Genomic DNA, 27,427 nt, shown 5'->3' on the forward strand with positions numbered 1-27,427 from the left:
GGCCCATTTCCAACAAACCCTGAAAATTTCATCAAAATCTGTCCATAACTTTTTGAGTTATGTTGCACACTAACGGACAGACAGACAGACAGACAAACCCTGGCAAAAACATAACCTCCTTGGCGTGGGGGGGCCCACGGGGGGGCCCACTGATCAGCCTTGGCGGAGGTCGACGCTCTCCGAGTGCTTCTAGTTTCTAAATGTAAAGTAGATCTCGGCGGGTGAATTCTTTTTCCACAATAGTGTTGATGAGATGTTTCTATGAATTTATTGATGACTGGTTGGATCTGGATTTGACACAGAAAGCACTGATAACAAGTAATGGCGGTAAAATCAGGTGTGTGCTATGTGGTAAATTTTGTATAATGTGTTATGTTTCACAAAGGCAGATTTATAATTCAGCAAACAAAATATTAAGGACTTGAACCCTTTCATGCATACTGGTCACTACATTGGACAGCTATTCTTTAGCTGTTCTCTTGTATATTCATGGATTTTGTTGTTCTTTTCGTTGTTGTTGTTTTGTTTTTTGTTTTTTTTTACACATATCTTTTTTTTTTTTAACTTTATTTATAGAACTTTTCAACATTTATAAAACTTTTCATTTCACAAGTATGACATTTATAATTTCAAGCAATGTATTTATAATACAAAGATTGACACTAGACATAATAAACAAACAGAACCCAAGGCAAAACAAAACAAAACAAAACAAAACAAAAAAAAGGGCAATACAAACAAGACACACATAAAGACAGTCAAGACAGTGCATTCTGATACCATTAAAGGAGAGAAAATAAATAAACAAAACAGGTCAATAACAATATAAACACCTAAAATGTTTTTAAAGTTCCAGGCCAGGCAACATATTCACGCAGTGTAAAAGAGGCTCCCATATTTTGTAAAATTTATTGATAGTTTTAAGTTAGTTTTTAGTTCTAATTTTTTCTAACTTTATATTAAGCATGATGTCTCTAAACACATATCTTTATTAAAGTTTTAAGACACTACATGTCTTTTCTGACATGAATTGGTAACAATATGTAGATCTCTCCTGAGCATAAACCCCCAGAATCACAAGCCCTCCCCATAGTTTTCACACAATTTATCACTAAATTCATGTTTCTGTGCGTCAAAAATTAAACGTGTGGTATCTAGCTGAGTGGACACTTTTGCAGCTTAATGAAAAATAGGTTCATAAGAATTTTTGTTTTTCATTATTATTATTTTTTTAAATGTATTTTTGAATTTTTTTGAATTTTTTTTTATTTTATTTTTATTATTTTAATTTATTTTCAGAAGAAATTTTTCAATCTCGTTTTTTTTTCATACGTAGAGAGGAATAAAAACACTCAGGAAAAAAATTTGATTAAGGCTCTCATAATTTGTGCATGAAAGGGTTAATTTATATAAAACAGAAATGATTTCAACCAATGTTGCTACTCATGGCCTATTGAAAGTTGACCATATACACTGTCAGGCCAAAAAAAATGACCTCACCTGGATTTAACTAAACACAATAGGTAAGATCCTTGCATTGGATAATTAGCGCAGTGGTTAATATCTTAAGTCTTATTCTTAACTGATACAGTGAAACATCCATCAGTTTGATAGAGAACATAAAGACAGGACTGTATTTCAATGGAAAAAGGTCATGTGGTCTGATGAGTCCAGATTGACCCTGTTCCAGAGTGATGGGTGGATGAAGTGATTACCCATAATACCTAGTGCCTGCAGTACAAGCCTGTGGGGGCAGTGTTATGATCTGGAGTTGCATTAGTTAATCAGAAGCATATGTGTCCAGAAAATATGACAGATAAATATTATGATATTACATAAGTTTATTTAAATAATGCCATGGCAAAAGCATGACATAACCAAATGTAATGAAGTATTAGAGGTTGGACTTTTTTTTTGGCTATACTTTGTATTTGTGTTTGTATTTGTGTAATATTTCCACTAAGCTGTTATAAATTATATGGAAAGTGTATGCCCTATAACACTGGTCTACAATTTTTTAGAAATGATTTGCTTCAGAGATTAAATGTGCTAAATGTTATGTATTTTAATAAGATTAATTGGAAAATAAATGACAAAAGTGCCGGTTTGCTGATGTTTTCAAGGTATATGATTAAGTGTTATTACACATATATATTGGTTTATGTACATTTATATAATACACTGAATAAAAATATAAATGCCACACTTTTGTTTTTGCTCCCATTTTTCATGAGCTGAACTCAAAGATCTAAAACTTTTTCTGTGTACACACAAGGTTTATTTCTCTCAAATATTGTTCACAAATCTGTCTAAATTTGTGTTAGTGAACACTTCTTCTTTGCTGAGATAATCCATCCACCTCACAGGTGTGGCATATCAAGATGCTGATTAGACAGCAGGATTTTTGCACAGGTGTGCCTTAGGCTGGCCACAATAAAAGGCCACTCCAAAATGTGCAGTTTTATCACACAGCACAATACCACAGATGTCACAAGTTTTGAGGGAATATGCAATGGTCATGCTGACTTCAGGAATCTCCACCAGAGCTTTTGCCTGTGAATTGAATGTTCATTTCTCTACCATAAGCCACCTCCAAAGCTGTTTCAGAGAATTCATGAAGAAGACTGTGTGAGGAAAATGGTGGTCACACCAAATACTGACTGGTTTTCTGACCCCCCTGGACCACCCAATACAGTAAAAGTGCACATTTTAGAGTGGCCTTTTATTGTGGCCAGCCTAAGTCACACCTGTGCAATAATCCTGCTGTCTAATCAGCATCTTGATCTGCCACACCTGTGAGGTGGATGGATTATCTCAGCAAAGGACAAAGGAGAAGTGCTCACTAACACAGATTTAGACAAATTTATGAACAATATTTGAGAGAAATAGGCCTTTTGTGTACATAGCAAAAGTTTTAGATCTTTGAGTTCAGCTCATGAAAAATGGGAGCAAAAACAAAAGTGGGGCATTTATATTTTTGTTCAGTGTAGTTTTATAAATCTTCCACTAAATAGAACCTGTAAAGTGGATGTATTCTAATGTGCAGACTGTGTTTTGAAGTAGATCTTGTAGCTCTGAGACAAATATTCCTTTTGAGTCAAACCCATTCTCTCGTTAATTCTTGAATTTCACATTTTGACTCAAGGCTGTATCTTGGAAAGTTCAGCCAACCGGCATTTTTGACTTGATTTTTCTTTATCAGTGACTCTCATGTAGTAAAATTTCATTACTTTTATTCTAGAAGCATTTTTCCTTGTAGACCAGTGTAATATGTGATGGTTACAGTGAGGAAATACTGGTGTTGTTTCTCAGGTGTTTCTGGTGAGGAAGATAAGAGGAGTGGACAGGGGACAGCTGTACGCCATGAAAGTCCTTAAGAAAGCCACACTGAAAGGTAATGATACAAAGCAGTCTACACACCACTTTGACACTGTTAGTGAAATACTGACATTCATAAATTGATTTATTGAGGTATGTAAGTGTTGTATTGAATACCTTAATGTGGCCTCTTTAAAAGAAGCTGAGAGGTGATGTGGAATACTGTGGTAAAAAAATAAACTGTTTTCCAGCAGACATGTCTATATATTCATTAAGAGAAAATACAAAAAAAAAAAGATTGCAAAAGCATTGTGTAAATAAAAGCATCAGTACTTTTGCATTATTATTATTATTTTTTTAATATATATATAATTGCATTACTTCAAGTAGAGTTACATAAAGTAATCGACTTGTGCCTGTTTTTCTTAAGATGTCTGCACATTTACCATCTTTCCAAAGATATTTTCTTTTGGGTTTAGCCAATGTCTGGTGTATAAAAAAAAACAAACAAAAAAACACAGCAAATACTGTACATTACTGTTTCCTAACCATTGTTTACTGGCTGTCTTTAGTTAATGCATGGCAGCGTTAAGTGCTATATGACAGTTAGACCTCCCAGAGTGCCCTACATTCAAAGGGATTTTTGATAAAAAGAGGTTAGTTTGTACTTTTTGATTTAGATAAACTGGTTTTACCAATGAGATTATTGTAACTGAGGATGTACTATAAAAGCAGGTTGAGATGTCATGTGCTGATTTTCTGTGTCTTTGTACAAGCCTTAATCCTCTTTACCTGCACCTCTGCAAGTTAAATACTTCGAGTTTATCCTGTCAAGAAGACAGATGCTGCAATAACATTGTCACTGTAGTTTCTGCTGTATAGAACAACAACGACACCACAAGAAGGGTCTCATTCAATTTAAAATTTTCAATCAAGTTAATGCAGTTTCATCCTAAATATAACATCCCCATGGTACATTAGGGGCTTGTTGTGATTTAGCTGTTTGCAGATTAAAATAAGTGGATGCTGTATTATTAAATAGACTCCCTTTTTTCCTCACCATCCTCCTCTCAGTTCGGGATCGCGTACGGTCGAAGATGGAAAGAGACATTCTGGCTGAAGTGAACCACCCATTTATAGTTAAACTGCACTATGGTGAGTATCAGTGTGTACATTTGTAAGTGTAGGTGTTTTCAGTTCTACACTCTAAAAAATGATTCATGGGGCTTAAAATCAAGAGCTTTCTCTGCTTAAAAAAATTAAGTTTGTTACATGTACACATTTAAATCAGATGATAAGTTATTTTATTAAGTTGGTCTAAATGAAAAACAAGGAAAACACTCTTAACTTAATAACATATTGATTTTGAACAGACATTTCTGCCTTTAACTTAACAAAGAAATATATTAAGTTAGTACAGCTTAAAAATCTTGTAAGCTTCCTCTAAAAGCTGAGTACAAAGCTGACGAGCCCGGACATGTTTTGCTGACAGACCACACCTACCACAAGAAAAGGAGGAAGCACAGAAAAAAAAGGGAGAAACATGATTTTGCACAGAACTTTACCAAACTTTAAGGCTTGATAGAATTTAGCTTTGTTTCTGCAACAGTAGTTTTAATTATTCAAGGACTGAATAATACACATTTTGCTCTTTTCTAATTTAATTTAATTTCCTATGTAGCTGGGATAGGCTCCAAGCGACCCCCGTGACCCTAGTGAGGATAAAGCGGGTTCAGAAATGAAATGAATTTAAAATTGTAGTATATATTGTCGCGTATTTGCTGCATTGCATTGTGGGTATTGGGTATATTGTTGAAAACGTGTTCTTTTATGTGCAGGGGTTCAGCAGGGTTGTGATGTTGGTGTTAATTTTGAGTTAATGTGTGCATGCTAATGTTTATTGGCCTTTTTGTGTTTATTTATTTATTTATTTTTTATAGAACTGCACCATGAGTCAGAGCCATAGGCCAAACAGTGCCTTTCCTGTTTATTGCTAGCTGCAGTTATATTTTTAATGTAACTTCTCACTGTTCAACATATATAAATTAATATCTGCAAGAACATGAGAACAATAGTACTGTCTACATTTGAGATATTAGCATGTAGACAAATTTAGTAAATTAGTTGCGCAGAGAATTAAATGGGTCAGTCATATAACTGGATTTTCCATGTGGAATTTCTTCTGATGTACAGAAATAAGTTAGACCAACTCCAAAAATTAAAGAAACTACTTGTATGAACACTTTTGAGAAGAATAAAAGTAAAACAATAAGTCAATATAACTAAATGGAGTAGTTTTTACACAATTAAAATTAAGTTGGTTCGACTTAATTAAGCTCGTAGAGTAAAAAGCAAATCATGTTGTTTGTACTAAAGTAATAGAGTTTACTTAACTAGAGAAGTCTTGTGGCATTTAAGCAATTTGCTAAGTTGAAATAACTTCAAAAGATTAATGGAAATTGTTACCTCAATTTTTTTACGTTGAGCCTATTAATAATTTTTTAGAGTGTAATATCTTGCTTTTGAAATTATAAAATATCTGCAATTTACAAACCTCATTTCTGGAAAAACATGTAAAATGTAATAAAAACTACATTTGCTCTGTTACTTCACATAAACCTTGTATAATAATAATAATAATACTTAAAAGATTTTTAACCCATAAAGACCCAAACATCCACCTTTAACTAGATTCAACTGATGTAACAGTTTAATACCTGTCGAGCCATTAATCCTATCAATCCATGTAAATAATTGGTGTAAAATGCAGTTTGTCATCTTTTCATGGTCATCAGATATGACCCGTTTGGACGTTCAGAGGCTCTGTAGTGAACGTGGAAACACTGTCATCTTCTACAACATAGAGTTTGATCAATGACAGTTGATGGAGACACTTGGTTTATGTTCCGTTAATGAAAGAAAAAGTGAAAAAGTCAGGTTTTCTTCCATTTTCTCTGCTTTGATATAATAACCCTCAATGTTAATCTCAGTTTTTATGAACATCTACATGATCAGTGAATTAATTATAGGAAAATATAGGATTTTCACCCAAAAAAATGCAAAATACAAAGGATAATAGAACCATAAATGGTAATGAATTACTTAAAAAATAAAGGAAAAATTCATATGGGAAGTACCATAAAATAGCACTGGGTCTTTATGGGTTAATGTTCTCTCTAACCGTCTCAGTTATATTTTGTAAATATAGAATAATACATTTAGAATTTGATCGGACTGATTCTGTAATACACTCAAAAAAGAGACAGATAGGGATTTTTATTGGAAATGTCTGGCCCGTTTCTTTATTACACCTGCACGAAAATCACATTTTTCTGGAGTTCATTTTTCCTGCCGGAGGGAGTGCCGTTCACTTGAGGCAGATCAAGCACATGTATTCTGGTCCTGTCCTGGTATTGTTGGCTTTTGGGGAAAGATGATTAAGTTGATGTATTCAGTTTTTGGTTTTCATTTTGATATGTCATTGGCTACTTTGTTTTTTAGCATTCCCCCAGAGGAATTACAGGAAAGTGACATATACAGGGTGGGGAAGCAAAATTTACAATATTTTTAGGCAGGGATTGAAAGATTTTTTTAAATGTGATAGTTGACAGGTTTTTGTTTTTTTTTTTAGCTAGAAGAGACAGTATAATATGGAAACCGTGCAGTCTGTCCCTTTAAATGTAACTTATAACTACAGGGTGGGGAAGCAAAATTTACAATATTTTGAGGCAGGGATTGAAAGACAGTGTATGACCAATTAGTTTATTGAAAGTCATGAGAATTTATTTGCCACAAGAAAATTTACATCATAGAAAATGTTTTTATTCTATGTGTCCTCCTTCTTTCTCAATAACTGCCTTCACACGCTTCCTGAAACTTGCGCAAGTGTTCCTCAAATATTCGGGTGACAACTTCTCCCATTCTTCTTTAATAGTATCTTCCAGACTTTCTGGTAATAGTTTTGCTCATAGTCATTCTCTTCTTTCCATTATAAACAGTCTTTATGGACACTACAACTATTTTTGAAATCTTCTTTGGTGTGACGAGTGCATTCAGCAAATCACACACTCTTTGACGTTTGCTTTCCTGATTACTCATATGGGCAAAAGTTTCTGAAAAGGTATGGATAATAGTGTTAGGTATGATTATGACATCAATATATGTTTGGTTTCAAAACAATTGACGTAGTGCCTGCTGAGAAAAAACAACTAAATGTTCATTGTAAATTTTGCTTCCCCACCCTGTATTTATTTAGAATACTGCTTGCCACAGGCAAAAAAGCTATCACCAAATACTGGCTTAAAAAGGACCCTCCCTCAATTTCCTTGGTGATAAAAATTGTCAACCAAATCCATTTAATGGAAATGATGACATACAATCGCCGCCTACAACAGCATAAGGGTGTAAAGCACTGGAAAAAATGGGACTTTTTCATTCAATCTGTGGACAGTAAACAGTACATAAATGTCTGAATGTACCTGTGACCTGTGACTGTGTTTCTGTTTGTTTTGTATTTTATATTAACCCATAAGGACCCAGTGTGACATTTGTGACAGTTCCCAAATGAATTTTTCTCCATATTTAACCATCCTTAAGTGGTTTATCACCAATTATTGTAATATTATTATTCTATTTTGTGTTTTTTTCAGTGAAAATTGGGTATTTTCTGACATTTAATTTGCTAATCATGTAGATGTTCATGAAAGTTCAGAGAAAAGTTGAGGATTACTATTTAAAAAATAGAGAAAACTGAAGAAAAAGTTACTTTTTCAGCAAAATATCTCATTAATTGAACATAAACCCAGTGTGTCCATCCACTGTCATTGATCTGACTCCATGGGTTTTACTGGTGAATCAGTGTTGTAGAAGATGACAGTGTTTCCATGGTAACTACAGAGCCTCTGAACGTCCAAATATGGTCATATCTGATGACCATGAAAAGATGAAGAACTGTATTTTGCACCAATTATTGATATGGATTAGTTGATCATCAGGGATTAAACAGTTTATATCAGTAGATGATTTTGGTGGATGGTGGATGTTTGGGTCTTAATGGGTTAAAACAATAAAAAATAAAGTACAAAAAAAAAAAAAAAGAGACAGAGACAAAATAAGAGTGAAAACTTTTGAAGTAGAACTGTTCTGTACTGTTCAGTTGAAGGGGTCATGACTGGGTGTAAAATAAGGTCACGTCGCTGAAGTTCATGATATAATTTTCTGTCAGTTCAAAAAGAGTATTTCTCAAGACAAAATTGCTAATAATGTCATGATGTAATGTTTCACCGTCTGCAGAACACGGTATTCTGAAAAGATTAGGGGAGTCCTGGGAAATCTCAATGTGTAAAGGCCAGAAACAACTATTGAACATATGTGACGTCCGAGCCCTCGGGTGGTGTTACATAAGAGATATGTCACCACGATGAGTATAGAGACAAGGACTCAGAAGGACTTTGGAAAACCGGTGTCACGATAGTCTACATCAAGAAGCAGAGCCTAAAACTGTGTTAGACACGGAGGAAGGCAGATATCCATTCTGTGTAGACACACTTCCATGTTCTGTGGAAATGTATGATGTGGTGGATGTTTCCGCTTGTCTTCAGGAAACAGAACATCAGGTTTTATTATAATATTTTCAATTTGCACATAAAAAAAAAACCTGAATGGAAACTCCAAAATTCAGAAAAAAAAGGTGAAAGGTGTTAAAGTCACGGTGTCAGTGAAATGGAAACAGATTTATTGGATAATAATGTGTCTGTGCATGTGAAGAAAGTGAAACAGACCCTTGAATTAATACAATATAAATATTAAACAAAAAGCAGCACTGAAATGTCACCGTATATGAAGAGTCGTCGAAATAAATACCAGCAAGACTTCGAAACAATTCACAAATGATTCAGACCAGTTGTTCAGTTTGACTTAGGGGTAATAACAGTTAACTGCCAGATACTACTGTTAAAATTTGATAATGATAATAGTGATGATTAAAAAATACATCTCTTCATAATCATATAATAGTAGTGGATGAAATTATGTATACATTTCCTTTTATTTTGTACATTTTTCATGTTCAAATTTGCGATTTATTTGGAATGGAATCTGAAAGGTGCAAAATATGAGGGTGTATTAGAGTCCATAGGTTGGTCAGCCGACACGTTACATACCACTGATGTGAAGGAATATTATGGAATTTTGGTGGGACATACCCTACCATCAAGTCGACATGTTTTCCCTGGAAGTCTTTTTCTTGTTATTTCAGCAGGACAATGTCAGGTCTCATTCTGCACAAGTTCTAACAGCATAGTGTCATTGTCACAGAGTCCGTCCCCCCTGCAGTCCACATGTGTGTCCTATTGATGAACTGTAGAGTATCATAAAGAGCAGAAGCAAATAATGGACTGATAAGAATGTGGCGCCTTGAATACAGGAAAATGGACAATATCAGTGTACTTGTATTGCAAAAAGTGCAAAGTGTTATTATAAACACGCATCTGCCACTACTTTTTTTTTTTTAGTGTTTTACAGGAACTCAAATCTTACATTTACAATTAATTTGTTCAGTGAAAATACTGAAAATCTTTTCTTTGTGCCTTTGCCAGATGAACAGATTCTGTGATGTAACAAATCACAAGTTTAGTTTTTTGTTTCATTTCTGAAAAAGGTCCCAGCCTTTCTGAAAATGCAGACTGTTGAAGAAAATGGCAAAGCAAGATTTTTTAGGCCTAACTTGTTTTTATAGGGAAAATAATCTGCAGAATGATAAAACATAAACAATTTTGTAGCTGAATATGAATTGAAAAAGATGCAATTTCCACTACCCATCTGGCTTTATGATTTAATACCAGATATGTGAATGTTTGCTGTAGGAGCAGAGATAGATGGGTGCTTCTATGAAACTGGTCCCTAAAAACAGGACATGGAGCTAAAACTTTAAACCAGATGTAGACTAATGTTATGAAACAAATTTGGAAGCACTTTGGGTTTATTTTAAAAATAACTAGAAGCACTCGGAGAGCGCAGACCTCCGCCAAGGCTGATCAGTGGCCCCCCCCATGGGCCCCCCCACCCCCGATCACCACCAAAATGTAATCATTTCTTCCTTATCCCATTTCCAACAAACCCTGAAAATTTCATCCAAATCTGTCCATAAATTTTTGAGTTATGTTGCACACTAACGATCAGTGGCCCCCCCTCGTGGGCCCCCCCACCCCCGATCACCACCAAAATTTAATCATTTCTTCCTCATCCCATTTCCAACAAACCCTGAAAATTTCATCCAAATCTGTCCATAACTTTTTGAGTTATGTTGCACACTAACGGACAGACAAACAAACAAACAAACCCTGGCAAAAACATAACCTCCTTGGCGGAGGTAATAAATATTTACTGAGATAAAAGAGAAACTATTTTTCAGATAAAACACATCTTTATATTTTTTATATTATTTTTTTTATACAAAAATCCGCATGTAACACAGTAAAAAGGACACGAAAATTCAGTGATACTATTTTTTGAATATCTTTTTATTCTCTCACAGGTACATTTTGGGAATCGAAGTAAATATGCAAGGCAGAGTTATTCATTCATTCATTCATTTTCTGAACATTATCCTCACTAGGGTCACGGGGTTCGCTTGGAGCCTATCCCAGCTACATAGGGGCGAAGGCGGGGTACACCCTGGACAAGTCGCCAGTTCATCGCAGGGCTGACATATAGAGACAAACAATCACTCACATTCACACCTACAGGCAATTTAGATTAACCAATTAACCTATTAGTGCATGTCTTTGGAAGGTAGGAGGAAGCCGGAGTACCCGGAGAGAACCCACAAGGCAAGGCAGAGTGTTTCACAAAAATGACTGCTGCTGCAAAATCACTCACGATTTATTTGTGTTTAAACGGGCAGGTTTTGTGTGTAACGTGAGTGGACATGATGGGTTACACACAAAACCTGGAATGAGACTGAAATTCATAAAAAACCTGCATGTCTGGATTAGAAAAACCACTAGGATCAACAAATTTAACACAGTGTCTTTGTTTATAGCAGTATATTAGACCATTTCAAGCGGTGTTTTCCAGATCAAATGCACTGACACCTAGGTAACTTTTCATGTCCCAATTTTGGTCCTATATTTGGCCCCAGTATTTTATTAAAAATTAATTTTGGGATGGCACAGAGTAAGAGTAGAATTTTTTTTGCATTTATCTGAGGTCATCATTAGGTACATCCTGGAGGGAAATATGTCTAAATTTCTCTTATTTTTGGGTCTAAAAAGCTGACAAAAAATGAGCCCAGTTTCATAGAAGCACCCAGATGGGTTACATTAGTTACTGTAAACTATTACACATCTGAAAATGACAGGATAGGATCTTCTAAAACAAGATAAAATATCTGTATACTCTGCTGTGATGATACTGATTTGATGACTAATATATGTATAGAACTGAAGTCTGTCAGTGCAGTGGGAGTTCCTGAACATACACTGTGTAATTCATTGTTTGTGTGCAGCTTTCCAGACAGAAGGTAAACTCTATCTGATCCTTGACTTCCTCCGAGGAGGAGACCTTTTCACTCGCCTGTCAAAGGAGGTAAGTTTGCTGCAAAAAAAAGCTTTTCCTCCATCCTTAGTCTCCATGAAGAATAAGTCAAATGTAGCGTTCAGGCTGTATTTCTTCATTTCTGTGGTGTACGTCTGCATTTGAAACTGTTGGATCATTGTAGTTATTCCCACTTTCTTTCCACTTTTTTTTTTTTTTTTTTTAAATATCTTTTTATTTCACACAGGAGAATCCTCCAAATACAGTACAAACATAGTCATACTGGGTCTCACTTTTTACAATTCTCCTTTGTACGTTCTTCCCACCTCCCATCCCTTAAGAAATAAATCAACACACACAAAAGTAACAAGCCAAAAATATACATATCTAAAGAAAGATAAATAAACAAATACATAATAATAATAAAAAATCATAATAAAATAAAAATAATAATAAAATAAATAAATAAATAAATAAATAAATAAATAAATAAATAAATTTCATCATCATCCTCACAAAAACATTAATAAGGGTAACAACATAAGCATGAACATACTGTAACATAAATAGCAATAATAGGGCAGTATTCGTTATCTACAAACTCAAACTTTCTCCATACCAGAAAGTAGAGGCAACCAAAATTCATTAAAGAGATGGCCCCGATTGTATTTATCCAAAGTCAGTTTCTCTAAAGGTAAAAGAGAAGACAGTTGTTCATGGAAGATCTTAAAGGATGGATGGGAGTCATTCTTCCAAAATAGAAGTGTGCATTTCTTTGCGAAGTAAGTGATCAGAATTAGTATCCTGCATTTTTTATGATCTAACTATAACTTATATGTGTCATTTAATAAATACAGACTGCTGCTTAAATCAAATTGTAAATCCAAAACTGATTGAGTAAAAGAGTGAATTGAGCTCCAATAACTTTTTAACAGGTCGCAGTCCCAGAACATATGCATGAATGTCCCTTCCATCTTTTTGCATCTATGACACACTGATGAGATATCCCTTGATACTCTATGCATTTTTATTGGAGTTAGGTAGACCTAACTAACCTAACTTTCCACTTTTTTTTATAGAATCTTTTCTGAGCTCATGTTTCTATGGATTTGTTTATTTTTGTGCTTTTTATTGTTCTGTTTTGCTCAGTGCTTGTGAATGCCTTTTTTTGTTCCAGGTGATGTTTACAGAGGAGGATGTTAAGTTTTACCTTGCTGAGTTGGCGTTGGCCTTAGATCATCTACACAGTTTGGGGATCATCTACAGGGACCTCAAACCAGAAAAGTACTATCTTACAGGCACCGTATTTGTATTCACATAATTTATTGAACCACATTTTCATATTTACTATATAATCATATTTTTGTTATAGTATTCTACTGGATGAAGAGGGGCACATCAAAATAACTGGTCGGTGGATCCAACAAACATTCTATTATTTGTGTTTTTGTGTCTGAGTTTTAATTTAATGACCATGTTTCTTTCTACCGTCTGCTTTTTTGTTCTGTTTCTTTGTCCTTCTCAGATTTTGGGTTGAGTAAAGAAGCCATCGATCATGATAAAAGAGCATATTCCTTCTGTGGAACAATAGAGTACATGGCTCCAGAGGTGGTCAACAGGAGAGGACACACACAGAGTGCAGACTGGTGGTCATTCGGGGTCCTCATGGTAAGAAAACATTCACCTTTTGGCAGTCTCTTTGCAGTTTTAACCCATAAAGACCCAAAAATCCAGTCGACTAAAAGCATCTATTGATCTAAACTGACATTCAGAGGCTCCGTAGTGAACGTGGAAACACTGTCATCTTCTACAACATTGATTCACCAGTAAAACCCATGGAGTTGGATCAATGACAGTGGATGGAGACACTTGTTTTATGTTCAGTTAATGATATATTTTACTGAAAAAGTCCCTTTTTTTCAGTTTTTCCTGTTTTTATATAATAACCTTTGAATTTACTCCAAGCTTTTATGAACAAATACATGATCAGCCAGTTAAACATAGGAAAATAGGTGATTTTTACTGTAAAAAATGCTAAATTCAGAGGATAATATTACAGTAAATGGTGATAAATCAATTAGGAAAGGTTCAATATAGAGAAAAATTCATTTGGGAACTGCCACAAAAGTCACACTGGGTGCTTATGAGTTAAAACCCACTTGTACTGTTTCTCTGTAGTCCATAGTGCATATGTTACCGACGATGTTCTGCCTGATCCTTTAGTTAAGAAGTATTTTACTACATGTCATTAGACCCTCAGATAGTGTGCCAGTGGACTGGTTTCTTAATTTGGCGTTCTTCAGGCAGTAATCTTGCAGATTAGGTCTCATTGCTTTCAGTCATCGTGCATCTGCCAGATACGACTTGTTTTGTTTGCTGGCAGTTAAAATCTATTTATTTATTTATTTTTACTAACACTGAAAAGGAGGTTAGTATTCACGAACAGCTGGCAGCTTCATAAGGGTACGAGGGAAAGATGTCATCTGTGTTTGTCCTTGGACTGGAATATATTAGATATAATTAAAACAAGTACCCTGACTGTATGAGGCTTTTTAGTTTTTAGCAGCTTATTTTGGGGTTTTCACAACTTCTCATTATCTGTTTTTCCAGTTTGAGATGTTGACAGGATCGTTACCATTCCAAGGAAAAGATCGTAAGGAAACGATGGCGCTTATTCTTAAGTAAGACATTTCTTGTTCACTTACTGCTCTTTCTTTTAATTAAAGCTGTTTACTCACCCATGCATTCAAACATGTTTTCCAGTGTTAATGGTCTGTGTATCTTTTGGCAATTAGATTTTCTTTTCAGAAACAAAAGAAGAACTAGTGGTTAATTGAATTTAGTTTTAAAATAGAAGAATTAAAATGGGATTTCAAGGCGTTTTTCTTTTTCAGTGTCAAAACAAATAAACCAAATTTAAAAAATGGATTGGTTTTTATTTTCTCTTTCTAATAACAAAAAATGAGGTTACTACCTGACAGAAATGGAAAAACGGACCAAAAATGCCCATTTTTTAATTTTCTGAGACCAGATGTTGTCTTATGGCTGTTCAGTCCCTCCACGAATGTCTACAAACGACAGATTTCGTACAAAGTGGGAGATTCGTAAGAAACTATCGTTCGTAAGAATCCTTGTGACCTAGGCATTAGCACTCTTTTCTTGAAAATGACAACATTTAATCTCAGAAAATGAAGGTCTTTTTTTTTTTTCCATTTCTGTCAAGTAGTATATTTATTTTTTGTTAGCAGAAAGAGAAAACTAAAATCAATGTTGTTTATCTGTTTTGACACTGAAAAAGGAAAATGCCTTGAAATCCCATTTCAATTCTTCTATTTTAAAACAAAAATCTATTAACCACTAGTTTTTCTTTTGTTCCTGAAAAGAAAATCCAATTACCAAAAGATACATGGAATATTAACGTTGTCAGATACTTGGTTTTTCTGATCTTCCTCCTTTTTACTCATGAGGAACTTCATTTATATTCTCCAAAAATGCCACATGTACTAGAATTTGTTATTATTAAATATTTATTAGCAACTGTACCAATCACACAATAGAAAAGAGGATGTTAACATTGAACTATATCACGGAACATATTCATGGGTGAAAAACTGTATTTCCTGTCTTCTCTGTACAGGGCAAAGCTGGGAATGCCACAGTTCCTCAGTCCTGAAGTACAAAGTTTGTTAAGAGCGCTCTTCAAGAGGAACCCTGCTAATCGACTTGGTACTGTACATACATCATCATTAACTTTACTGGCAGGCAAATGTATTTTCAGAGAAATGGTAGCAACAAACCCTTCACTGACACTTACTGATCACTGAGGTCACTGATTAGTTAGAGAAATATGGTCAAAAAGCCCACAGCATTAGATATATAGACATTTTAGACAACATATTAGACTTTACTGAATCCAAAAGCCATTGCTATTGGACCTCATTTTCATGCTATAAACTAATTTTCTGCAAACCAAGGCGTTTCTGCAGTAAAGATGTAAATTGGCTTTATTGTGAAAATGCAGCAGAGGCAAAATTGAAGTTAAAGTATGATTTTCCACCAGGAAGCGATATCATTCATGTGTTAAATGTGGATTTAGACTCAATTTAGGTAATGCTAAACTTATCTGGAAACTGAATGTGCTGTAATTTGTAAAGTTTGTCTGACACATGTGGTTTTATTGTTAATATGTGTGTGTGATTGGCAGGCGCAGGACCAGAAGGTATAGAGGAAATAAAAAGACACCGTTTCTTTGCCTCCATAGACTGGAATGTAAGTAAAATATGTTGTGTTTTGTGTTAAGATTGTTCAAATATAATTATAACAACAAGAATAGCTCATAATAGTTTAATTTCAGAGCTGATATCTAGCCATTTTCTATGTTTGTTTGTTTGTTTTTTTTATAATAACCAAAATCACTTCAGTTTTTACATCAATAGCTATGGCATTGCACTGACAAAAACAGTGCTTTTAGGCATTCCATGTTTTCTTTTCTGTCTGTTTTAGTCACATGATACACACAGGAGTTAGTACTTGATTGCATAACCATTGTTTTTGATGACTTTTGATGGTCTAATAATTTTTTCCGCAACTGTATATTATGCACACAAGTTAGAAAACAAGGCCAGTTTGTGATATTTACAACAAAGCACCAGGATATAAAACAAAACTGTCATAACTGAATAAGTAACATTGAGTAATGCCATTAAAATGTCATAACTTCCTCAATATTTCTGCCCACAATCAAGCCTGGTGAAACTTATTATTTGAACTTCCCTTTCTGTCAAGTCTTGTTTTTGCTGTTTCTGGAAAATCCCAATTACCGGAAAATATTCATGTACTCACGTGCAAATATTATGGTTAAAAACATCACCGTCATAATCTGACCATAATGTGACGTGAACTGTGAAAGGACCAAAGGACAGATATAACTCCAAAAGAGTTGGAACTCCGTGTCAAATTTAGATAAAAAACATTTCACCAGTTGCATCAAGTAAAAAAAAATACAACATAGAAAACCCAGGACTGTTGAGCAGCTTGATTCCTGGATCATACTCCAGCAGCTGGTCTCCTTAGTTCCAAATGTTTACAGACAGTTGTTAAAAGATGTGGAGCTACAACAGTGGTAAACATGACCCTATGCTAACTCTTTGAAGATATGTTGCTGCGATCCATTTTAACCCTTTCATGTACGAATTATGAGAACCTTAATCAAAAATTTTTCCTGAGTGTTTTTATTCCTCTTTAGGCTTGAAAAAAAATGTGATTAAAAATTTTGTTCTGAAAAATAAATAATAATAATGTAAAAAATCACAATAGTAATTTAAAAAAAATAAAAATACATTAAAAAAAATAATAATGAAAAAAAAAAAAAAAATTCTTATGAACCTATTTTTCATGAAGTTGCAAAACTGTCCACTCAGCTGGACACCACATGTTTAATTTTTGACACACAGAAATATGTATTTACTGATAAATTGTGTGAAAACTATGGGGAGGGCTTGTGATTCTGGGGCTTTATGCTCAGGAGAGATCTACATAATGTTACCAATTCATGCCAGAAAAGATATGTAGTGTCTTAAAACTTGAATAAAGATATGTGTAAAAAACAACAACGAAAAGCACAACAAAATCCATGAATATACAAGAGAACAGCTGTAGAATAGCTGTCCACTGTAGTGACCAGTGTGCATGAAAGGGTTAAAAACCTATTTTTGTGCTCATGGGTTTATGAGATTTGCAGTTTATTGTGTTCTACTTTACAGTGTCCCAAGTTTTTTGGAATTGGGGTTGTAAAAATCACAACCCCTGAACATGTATTATATCAAAAACACATTGTTAGATGTTTACAAAAATCTTTCAAGTGACTTCAATGCTTTACCAACACTGTCAGCTGTTATAATGGCACCATATTATAAAAATATAATATTATGTAAACACATGATTACAGTTACAGAAAAAAGTTTTTGGACACCCTGTGCATTTGTGATATATCGCATTAAGAATCACTCTTAAGTTGTTAAACTCAAGTATTGCGCCTAACCTACATATTCCCTTCTGCACATGCTCCGTTCTGTCAAGGTCAAAACTGGATGTTTCAGCAACATAATGAAACACATTCAGAGCATGGCATGTTAAAACTGTCAAGAATGCAGTTATTTTTTCTTGCTTTGCATTTGTTTATGTCTGTAGATGCAGCCACACCTTTTGAAACAAAAAGGATTTTTCCAGAAATATTTCACAATAATTGTTGAGGTTGTGTAAAATTTTAAGGGTGTCCGAAATTTTTTTTTCCACTTCTGTATGTGGACATCATTGCACGGCAGAAAACATCCATCCACCTTCCAGACCACTTAGTCCTTAACCAGTGAAGACCCAGTGTGACTTTTATAGTAGTTTCCCAAATGAATTTTTCTCTCTATTTAACTTTTCTTGAGGGATTTATCTCCATTTATTGTAATATTATCACAGGTATTTTATGTTGGGTTTTTTTGTGTGAAAAACAGATATTTTCTTATGTTTGATTTACTGATTAAATAGATGTTCATAAAAGTTCAGATTAAAGTTATTATACAGGGTGGGGAAGCAAAATTTACAATATTTTGAGGCAGGGATTGAAAGACAGTGTATGACCAATTAGTTATTGAAAGTCATGAGAATTTATTTGCCACAAGAAAATTTACATCATAGAAAATGTTTTTATTCTATGTGTCCTCCTTCTTTCTCAATAACTGCCTTCACACGCTTCCTGAAACTTGCGCAAGTGTTCCTCAAATATTCGGGTGACAACTTCTCCCATTCTTCTTTAATAGTATCTTCCAGACTTTCTCCTAATAGTTTTGCTCATAGTCATTCTCTTCTTTACATTATAAACAGTCTTTATGGACACTCCAACTATTTTTGAAATCTCCTTTGGTGTGACGAGTGCATTCAGCAAATCACACACTCTTTGACGTTTGTTTTCCTGATTACTCATATGGGTAAAAGTTTCTGAAGAGGTATGGATAATAGTGTTAGGTATGATTATGACATCAATATATGTTTGGTTTCAAAACAATTGACGTAGTGCCTGCTGAGAAAAAACAACTAAATGTTCATTGTAAATTTTGCTTCCCCACCCTGTATATGAAATAGAAAAAATACTGAAGAAAAGGTGACTTTTTCAGCAAATATATCATTAACTGAATATAAACCAGGCATTTCCATCCACTGTCATTTATCAAACTCCATGGGTTTTACTGGTGAATCAATGTTTTAGAAGATGACAGTGTTTCCACGGTAACTACGAAGCCATATTGAGGTCATATCTGATGACCATGAAAAGATTCAAACTGTATTTTACACCAAAACAGTTTACATCAGTAGATGTTTTTGGTCGACAGTGGATGTTTGGGTCTCTATGGGTTAAGAGGGTCATTGTGTGTGTGTGTGTGTGGGGGGGGGGTTCAGGTCCCATCCTGGCTAAGGAAGGTGAAGGTAAGATACACTCTGGACATGACGCTAGTTCATCGCAGGGCGGCAAAAACATTTCTAGCATTATCTGATTAAATAAATTTTCAACCATCCAGTCATTAGTTTAACTAAGACCCAAACATGCAAGAGTTTGTGTTTCAAAGCAGATAAACAACATCTCTAAGCGTGCAAAGGTCATACTGTTGAGTCCATTATTCTTTTTTAGAGATGTTCTGAATTGGACAGGCTTGTCTCTCTTGTTTATCCACTGTTGTTAGTAGTGACGCTCTCATTTCCAACAAAATCCACCATTATCTGCTTTACATGCCTACTAATCTCCACCCTCACCATTGGCTCTCTGTGTACTACACTAAGTTGTTTGCCAAATATCACATTTTTCCATTTACAGATGGTGTTGCTGGCTTGATGTGACACGCTATCAATAAGAGGCTTACCCTCTTCTCCATGTTATGCTAATTAAATCACTTTTCGTGAACAACTCTGAATATTTTGTAGTACGTCAGAATCATATTTTTTCTCTGTTATCCTCGAATCATTTACAAATTATAATTCATTGATGTTCATTAATGTGTTTCCGGCACCCTAATATTTCAGTTGCAATTGGATTAAAAAATAAGTAAGATTGGAAAGAGAAAACAAAGCTTGAAATGTGTTTCCCTTCATACTGGTAACCTGATGCAGCAGTAAACAGTGAAACATGTCACCCACGCAGGGCTCTAACACTGTGGGAAACTGACTGTTGGTGCAAAGGCGCCTCCTGCTGGGGATTCACACTAATATATGACAAATACTGAATGTGTGTTCTCAAAATGCATGTTAACATTTTGTAGTTTTACGCGACAAACATAGATCAGCTTCAGAAATATTAAATATATTAACTGTATCTATCAGTCCTGTCTGTTACATGTTTGAGGGCTTGTCATTCTTAGATAATCACATCCACTGTGATAATATCTATTAAATTTCATCACTTTCCTAAAATAATTGTCACTATTGTAATTATAATGTAATTTTTTCGGGAATTACAAAAAACTTAACCAGAAATTATTTGTATTGATGATTTAGGCAAAAAAGTTCAAATTATTTTTGTCCAAAAATTATTTTAGGACATTGACAATTTTAAACATTTTGTGTATTATTTGTGATAAGATAACACAGATTTTTGTTTGTTTGTTTGTTTATTTATTTTGGTATTTTGTAGAAGTTATACAAGAAGGAAGTGAGACCTCCATTTAAACCATCAGTTGGAAGACCCGAAGACACTTTCCACTTCGACCCTGAATTCACCTCCAGAACTCCAACTGGTAACTCAGAAATGCTCAAAACACATATGCATGCACACATACTGATGGTCTTGCATTCTTTTTCTGCTAAAGTAAGAGTCTTTTAACTTAACAAGCAGCAGTATTTTCAGTTATGGCTTTGTGAAATGTGGAAATGTTTCCTTTTCTCTAACACTGGAAAACAAATTAAAGTGTTGTGTTCACATGTTTGGCTTTCTGTTTTCCCCTGTTTAGATTCTCCTGGGATCCCTCCCAGTGCTAACACACACCAGTTGTTTCGTGGTTTCAGTTTTGTTGCAACTAATCAAAGCCAGGAGCCCAGCGTTGCTATGGTAACACCCTCCCGTCATGAGGTGACCAACATCAATCCCATTACTCAGGTAGAGCACCAGCCTTAAAAAAAAAAAAAAAAAAGAACTCTAGTCCTATTTACCCATCGAATTAAACAACTAAGTCATTTAATCAGACTGTAGAAACACATTTACTGAGTAAACCAATCACTAAAGGTGCTTCTAATTATCAGACTGACTGGTAAACAGACTGAAGTGAGAGGCTTTCTAATGATGCTGACCTTTCTAAATATTATCCTCATTAATCACTCCCACTCCAGCGCTGCAGGACGAAACAAAGCAATTACACTCACGCCAAATGTTCGACATTTGTCAATATGTCAGATACTGAAATAAGATACGTATACTGTACCTGTGTGTTAACCTGTTTATGATCTTATCAGCATCTCCGTGGTGACGTGGCCTTCAGTGACGTTTATGAGCTGAAAGAGGAAGTTGAACAAACAGCGACGTCCACCTACAGAAGATGTCTGCATAGAGTTACTGCTGTGGAATATGCTGTAAAGGTACTGAACACTACACCTGAATGGGAACATACGGTATATTATAGAAAATATCATCACAGCCGTAACCTAAACACTTACGTATTTAATGAATGAATGAATGAATGTTTATTTCAGTTAAATACAAAACACATACATATTAAAAAAAACAAAAACATAAAATTAACACAATTTGTAACTGAAAAAGGAAGAAGCTGAAGCCAGAGGCTTATTTCTGCTTCTCCTATTCCCATCCTTACTCTAAGTCCACACCTGAAGTTACAGCAGATTAATACTTAAACCCAAATTATACTACATTCAGTGTTATAAGTCACTTTATTATCATATTACTTTCATAGCCCTTCAGAATTTGACAAATTAAAGTCTTTTTGAAACTCAACAGTGAGCTACACAATTTCACTTCATCCTTCAGTTCGTTCCATAGCTTGACACCAATAACAGAAACACTGTGATATTTAACGTTTGTTCTTACTTTACATTTTTCAAACACAAACATCCCTCTTGGATTATAATTTCCTTCTCTTAACTTAAAAATTTTCTGAATACAAGGAGGAAGATTTTTACTTTTAACACGAAACATAAATTCCATTGTTTTTAAATATACAATATCAAAAAATTTTAGAAAACCAGATTCTACAAAAAGTGGATTACTTGATTGGAGATAAACAGCTTTGTTTATGACTCTAACAGCTTTTTTTTTTAAGTTTAATTATCGGGTCTATATTAGTTTTATACACATTGCCCCATATTTCCACACAGTATGACATATATGGCATTACAAGTGAACAATACAATATATGCAAACATTTTTTTGTCTAACAAGTCTCGAGTTTTATAAAGAATCACAACAGCCTTGGACATTTTACGTTTGATATATTCTATTTGTGGTTTCCAACAGAGTTTATGGTCAATAATCACTCCCAAAAATTTTGTTTCATACACCCTTTCTATTTCAATTTCATTAATTTTCAGTTTTATATCATAATTTCCCCAAGCACCACCAAAAACCATAAATTTTGTTTTATCTTCATTAAGTGATAACTTATTTACGTCAAACCATTTTTTTTAACTTTATCAATTCCTTTTCCACAGTTTCTAATATTTGTTTCATATTTGCTCCCGAATAAAGCAAATTAGTATCATCTGCAAATATTGTAAATTTTAACTTACTAGATGCCATAAAAATATCATTTAGATGAAGTATAAATAACTTAGGTCCCAGAACTGAACCTTGTGGGACCCCACATGTTACTTTTCTAAGTTGTGAATTTGTGCGGTTTTATACGATTATAATGAATTAAAACTGGGGCTGAACTCAGGGGAGACAACGATAGAACAGTACACCTACACACTTTCCTTCTACACTTCTCTGGTCACATTGCAAATCAAAAGACTAAGTGTCAATACAGATGACCTGATATTATTACATGTCGTTATGGAAGAGTGAAGCCAGATTCCCAAACTTCAGCAGTTAAAGTATGTCCAGTGATCAATAATTGGAGCTGTCATTCATATGTTTAACCCTCTGTCTGTCTGAAAACATCCATGATTAAATGAAACACTGCAACATGGAGTAGATGTTTTACAGCCTGACAACACAGGCAAGGAGTAGATACAGAAGTTTTATGTCCTCCTACTTGAATTACAAAATGCTGAAAGGTAGTTATGGATTTTTTTTACCCAGTGACACTGGAGCTTTAAAGTATGGTGTCACTTATTAAAATTTAAGGATGCTTATGTAAAAGTCATTGTAATGATTAATAGATAATAAGATTCTTATAAATCCCTACAAGCAGGTTAATATTATTGTGTTAATAAGATCAAAGAAGGGTAAAAAAAAAAAAAAAATAGCATTTATTAGCAATGGCAATATATTGTTTTTTACACTCCATTATAATATATTTTTATTTCAGTTTAACTTACTTGTTTATTGTGTCATTGTTTAACTGTAGTTGTTTTTTAAATAATTAACTTATAATATGTGCAAATTATAATTTAATTATGGACTTAGATACTTACTTTACTTATAAAATAAAGTATTACTAACCTTCAGTTACCAAAATTAGCCAAAAAAAACTTTATAAATATTCTTCTATTCTTTTATACTTGCTAAGAAATACCCAAAATCTCAGGTCATATTTGTTACAACATGCAGTTGTACAGTCACGGAAAAAAATATTAGACCATCAAAAGTTATCAACAACAATGGTTATGCAATCAAGTACTAACTCCTGTGTGTATCATGTGACTAAAACAGATAGAAAAGAAGACATGGAATGCCTAAAAGCACTGTTTTTGACAGTGCAATGCCATAGATATTGATGTAAGAACTTAAAAGTTTTTGGTTATTATCAAGAAAACATAGAAAATGGCTAGATATCAGCTCTGTAATGAAACTCTTATGAGCTATTTTTGTTGTTATCATTATATTGGTCCAAACAAATGTACCTTTAGTTGTACCAGGCATTAAAATGGACAAGAAATTGAAGAAAACAAGGGTGGTCTAATAATTTTTTCCACAACTGTATGTCTTTACAATATATACAATCTATATAATATATTCTGTATGTTTGTGTGTTTTTGGCAGATTATTGACAGAGCAAGAAAAGACCCATCAGAAGAGATTGAGATTCTGCTAAGATACGGCCAGCATCCAAACATTATTACTTTGAAAGACGTAAGTGTGTACACTTAATCCTTATACAGGACGCAGGGGCATTTTTCTTTTCTTTTCTTTCTTTTTTTTTTTTTTTTTTTCACAAAAGCAATGTTTTGTCTCGCTATTGCAAGATGAAACTAAATGGTGACCAGTGTCTGAATAATGTGCAGAATCTGTATTTGTTAGTAAGTTGTATGTGTTCCTCATTCCAGTGTGTCTGTCTACTTTCAGGTGTTTGATGATGGCCAGTGTGTGTATCTGGTTCTGGATTTAATGAGGGGAAATGAGCTGCTGGATAGAGCTCTGACTGTGCCAAATTTTACAGAGAGAGATGCATCAGACATCATCTGCACCCTGACGAAAACAGTGGAATATTTACACTCACAGGGGGTAAGATGGATGAACACAAAAATCAGAAAGACAGATGGAAAGAAACAAAGAAACACACACTTTTTTAATACAAAAAACTTTTATTGAGGACAAACTTACTGATAAGTTATAAATATACATAGTCTACACACAACATTTAAGTTTTGTAACCCATAAAGACCCAGTGGTATTTTTGTGGCAGTTCCAAAATGAATTTTTCTCTATATTTAACCTTTCTTAAGTGATTTATCATCATTTATTGTAATATTATCCTCTTGAGTTAGAGTTTTTCAGTGTAAATCAGGTATTTTCCTATGTTTAATTCACTGATCACATAGATGTTCATTAAAGCTCAGAGTAAATTCCAATATTATTATATCAAAACAGAGACAACTGAAGAAACAGTGACCCTTTTTCAGTAAAATGTATCATTAACTGAATATAAACCCAGTGTCTCCATCCACTGTCATTAATCCAACTCTATGGATTTTACTGGTGAATCAATGTTGTAGAAGATGACAGTGTTTCCATGGTAACTACAGAGCCTCTGAATGTCCAAATGGGTCATATCTGATGACCAAGAAAAGATGACAAACTGCATTTTACACCAATTATTTATATATATTGATAGGATTAGTGGATCAATACATATTAAAGATTTATATCAGTACTTGGTTTTGGTCAGCAGTAGCTGTTTGGCCTTTGTGGGTTAAGGTAGTTATACATTTTATCATTTATTGTAGTATTTCATAAGCCAGTGGTCAATATTTTGTGGTTGTAAAATAATCATATGATAACACATAAATAATATGTCCATATCTGTGTTTGTTCCTCTTGTTCAGGTCGTGCATCGGGACCTGAAGCCTAGTAACATTCGTTATTCTGATGACAGTGGACTCCCTGAAAGCATCAGGTTATGCGATTTTGGTTTTGCCAAACAGCTCCGGGCTGAAAATGGCTTATTGATGACTCCCTTGCTACACAGCTACATTCATGGCTCCTGAAGTATGTCAACATTCTTAATGCGAATTATAAAACAGTGATGGAAAAATACACCAAAATGATTATTCACACAGTTGTTGGTGTGTGTGCAGGTCCTGAGGAAGCAGGGTTATGATGCAGCCTGTGACATCTGGAGTCTGGGGATCCTCCTCTACACCATGATAGCTGGGTCAGTTTGATGCTCCTTTAAAGGGTTTGAGTGGTGGATTTTTAGGAGGTACTTATCCATAATCAGTTTGGAGAAACCAACAAGAGTAGTGCACTAAACAACCAAACATACTGTATACTAGTCACATATAAAAGGCAAGGCTCCTCTGTATTTAGACCAGACCTGGGCAATGTGCGGCCCAATAGCTGACCCTGACTGGCCCTCATGAGGTCACTGACTAGTTAAAAGCCAATGCAGATTGTAATGGCAATATTACTTATATCCGTATATATTCATATATATATTCATGTATTTCATATATCATGTAGGTTTCTAACTTTATTTCTAACTTTATTTCAATTAGTGTGACTTGTTCTGTGTTGTGTCCAGTGTAGAAGGCCAGGCCAACACCTGAGTAGCATAGAGAAGATTTCTCACAGGGGTATCATCTCTAAGTTCCTGACACTAGCCAAAACACTTTCTACACATCATAATTTTCTCATGGGAGACATTTTACTACATGGGGATTTGTATTTTCGGGTTCATACCGTCTCAGTCTTTTGTCTGAGTGATATCTCTTTCTATGGAGCTCCAAATAAAGTGATTTCTTTGACACTGAACGTTTGAACTTATCCTTCTTTATTATAGACGAATTAGTAGAGTAATATTTTTCCATAACACAAATATTTATCCTTGTAATAAATGCAGCCAGTACAACAGCACTGCTTTTGTTTAAGGATCGGTTAAATTAGCGTTTTTTCACATGTACTCTGGGTACTTAGCATAAGGCTTATGCACTGATGGGTTTGTTGGTCAGTTTCAGCCCATGAAGAAATCAGCTAACACCAACAAACAAAGAAAGACTGATTCAGAATGCAGAGTTTTAACAAAACATGAACTTCTAAGTATTGTTCACTGAAGTCAGAGGTAAAGAAAAAAAAAAAGAACTGAGATATACAAACAAACAAAGCTGTGCTCCACATTTTCATTGTATCATTATATTGTTTCATTTACTGTTTTATACAGATATTGAGCAGAGCTGCAAGTGTATTGGTCCAGCTCTAACAACTGTCAAAGTTTCTTATGTGGCCCCATAAGAAAATGAATTGCCCACCCCTGATTTAGACCTCTTCCACTGCTGTCAGAAAGGCCTCCTGACATTGAACTCAAGTCATTATATTACCCATAAAACCCACCAGACGTCTTTATCACCAACAGTAATTTAACTTCACAGAACAGATGATTTGCTTTGTGTCTTGTTTTATTTCAGTTTCAGCTTAATTCTGTCCTCCTGTTTGGCCTTCTGTTGTTATTTTGACTCCTGGGCATCCTGCTGTTGTGCCCTTCTGCTTTGTCTGTCAAAGCACTTTGTAAACTCAGTTTTTAAAGGTGCTATATAAATAAAGTTATCATCATTATTATTTGCTGTTCCATGCTGACTTTGATCGACTATATATATATATAAAACACACCGACAATGAATAAGTACTTCATCTAACCCCACTTTAAATAATCCACATTAACTGTTTAAAACATACAGGGTGGGGAAGCAAAATTTACAATGAACATTTAGTTGTTTTTTTCTCAGCAGGCACTACGTCAATTGTTTTGAAACCAAACATATATTGATGTCATAATCATACCTAACACTATTATCCATACCTTTTCAGAAACTTTTGCCCATATGAGTAATCAGGAAAGCAAACATCAAAGAGTGTGTGATTTGCTGAATGCACTCGTCACACCAAAGGAGATTTCAAAAATAGTTGGAGTGTCCATAAAGACTGTTT

General features: G+C 34.4%; 1 protein-coding gene across 1 annotated transcript in view; it reads left to right on the plus strand.

Annotated features, from left to right (window-relative positions):
• Positions 1-27,427, plus strand: part of LOC115437538 (ribosomal protein S6 kinase alpha-2) — a 42,395-nt gene that overhangs the window by 7,843 nt on the left and 7,125 nt on the right. The window contains 17 exon segments of the mRNA XM_075353529.1: positions 3,313-3,394; positions 4,393-4,473; positions 11,825-11,904; positions 13,031-13,137; positions 13,226-13,263; positions 13,379-13,521; positions 14,464-14,534; positions 15,491-15,579; positions 16,058-16,122; positions 20,525-20,627; positions 20,841-20,986; positions 21,340-21,462; positions 24,047-24,136; positions 24,350-24,508; positions 25,330-25,458; positions 25,460-25,492; positions 25,582-25,658. Coding sequence (XP_075209644.1) covers positions 3,313-3,394; positions 4,393-4,473; positions 11,825-11,904; positions 13,031-13,137; positions 13,226-13,263; positions 13,379-13,521; positions 14,464-14,534; positions 15,491-15,579; positions 16,058-16,122; positions 20,525-20,627; positions 20,841-20,986; positions 21,340-21,462; positions 24,047-24,136; positions 24,350-24,508; positions 25,330-25,458; positions 25,460-25,492; positions 25,582-25,658 — 1,616 coding nt within the window.

Source organism: Sphaeramia orbicularis, chromosome 3, assembly GCF_902148855.1.
Source record: "Sphaeramia orbicularis chromosome 3, fSphaOr1.1, whole genome shotgun sequence".
In the NCBI taxonomy this organism is placed as follows: domain Eukaryota; kingdom Metazoa; phylum Chordata; class Actinopteri; order Kurtiformes; family Apogonidae; genus Sphaeramia; species Sphaeramia orbicularis.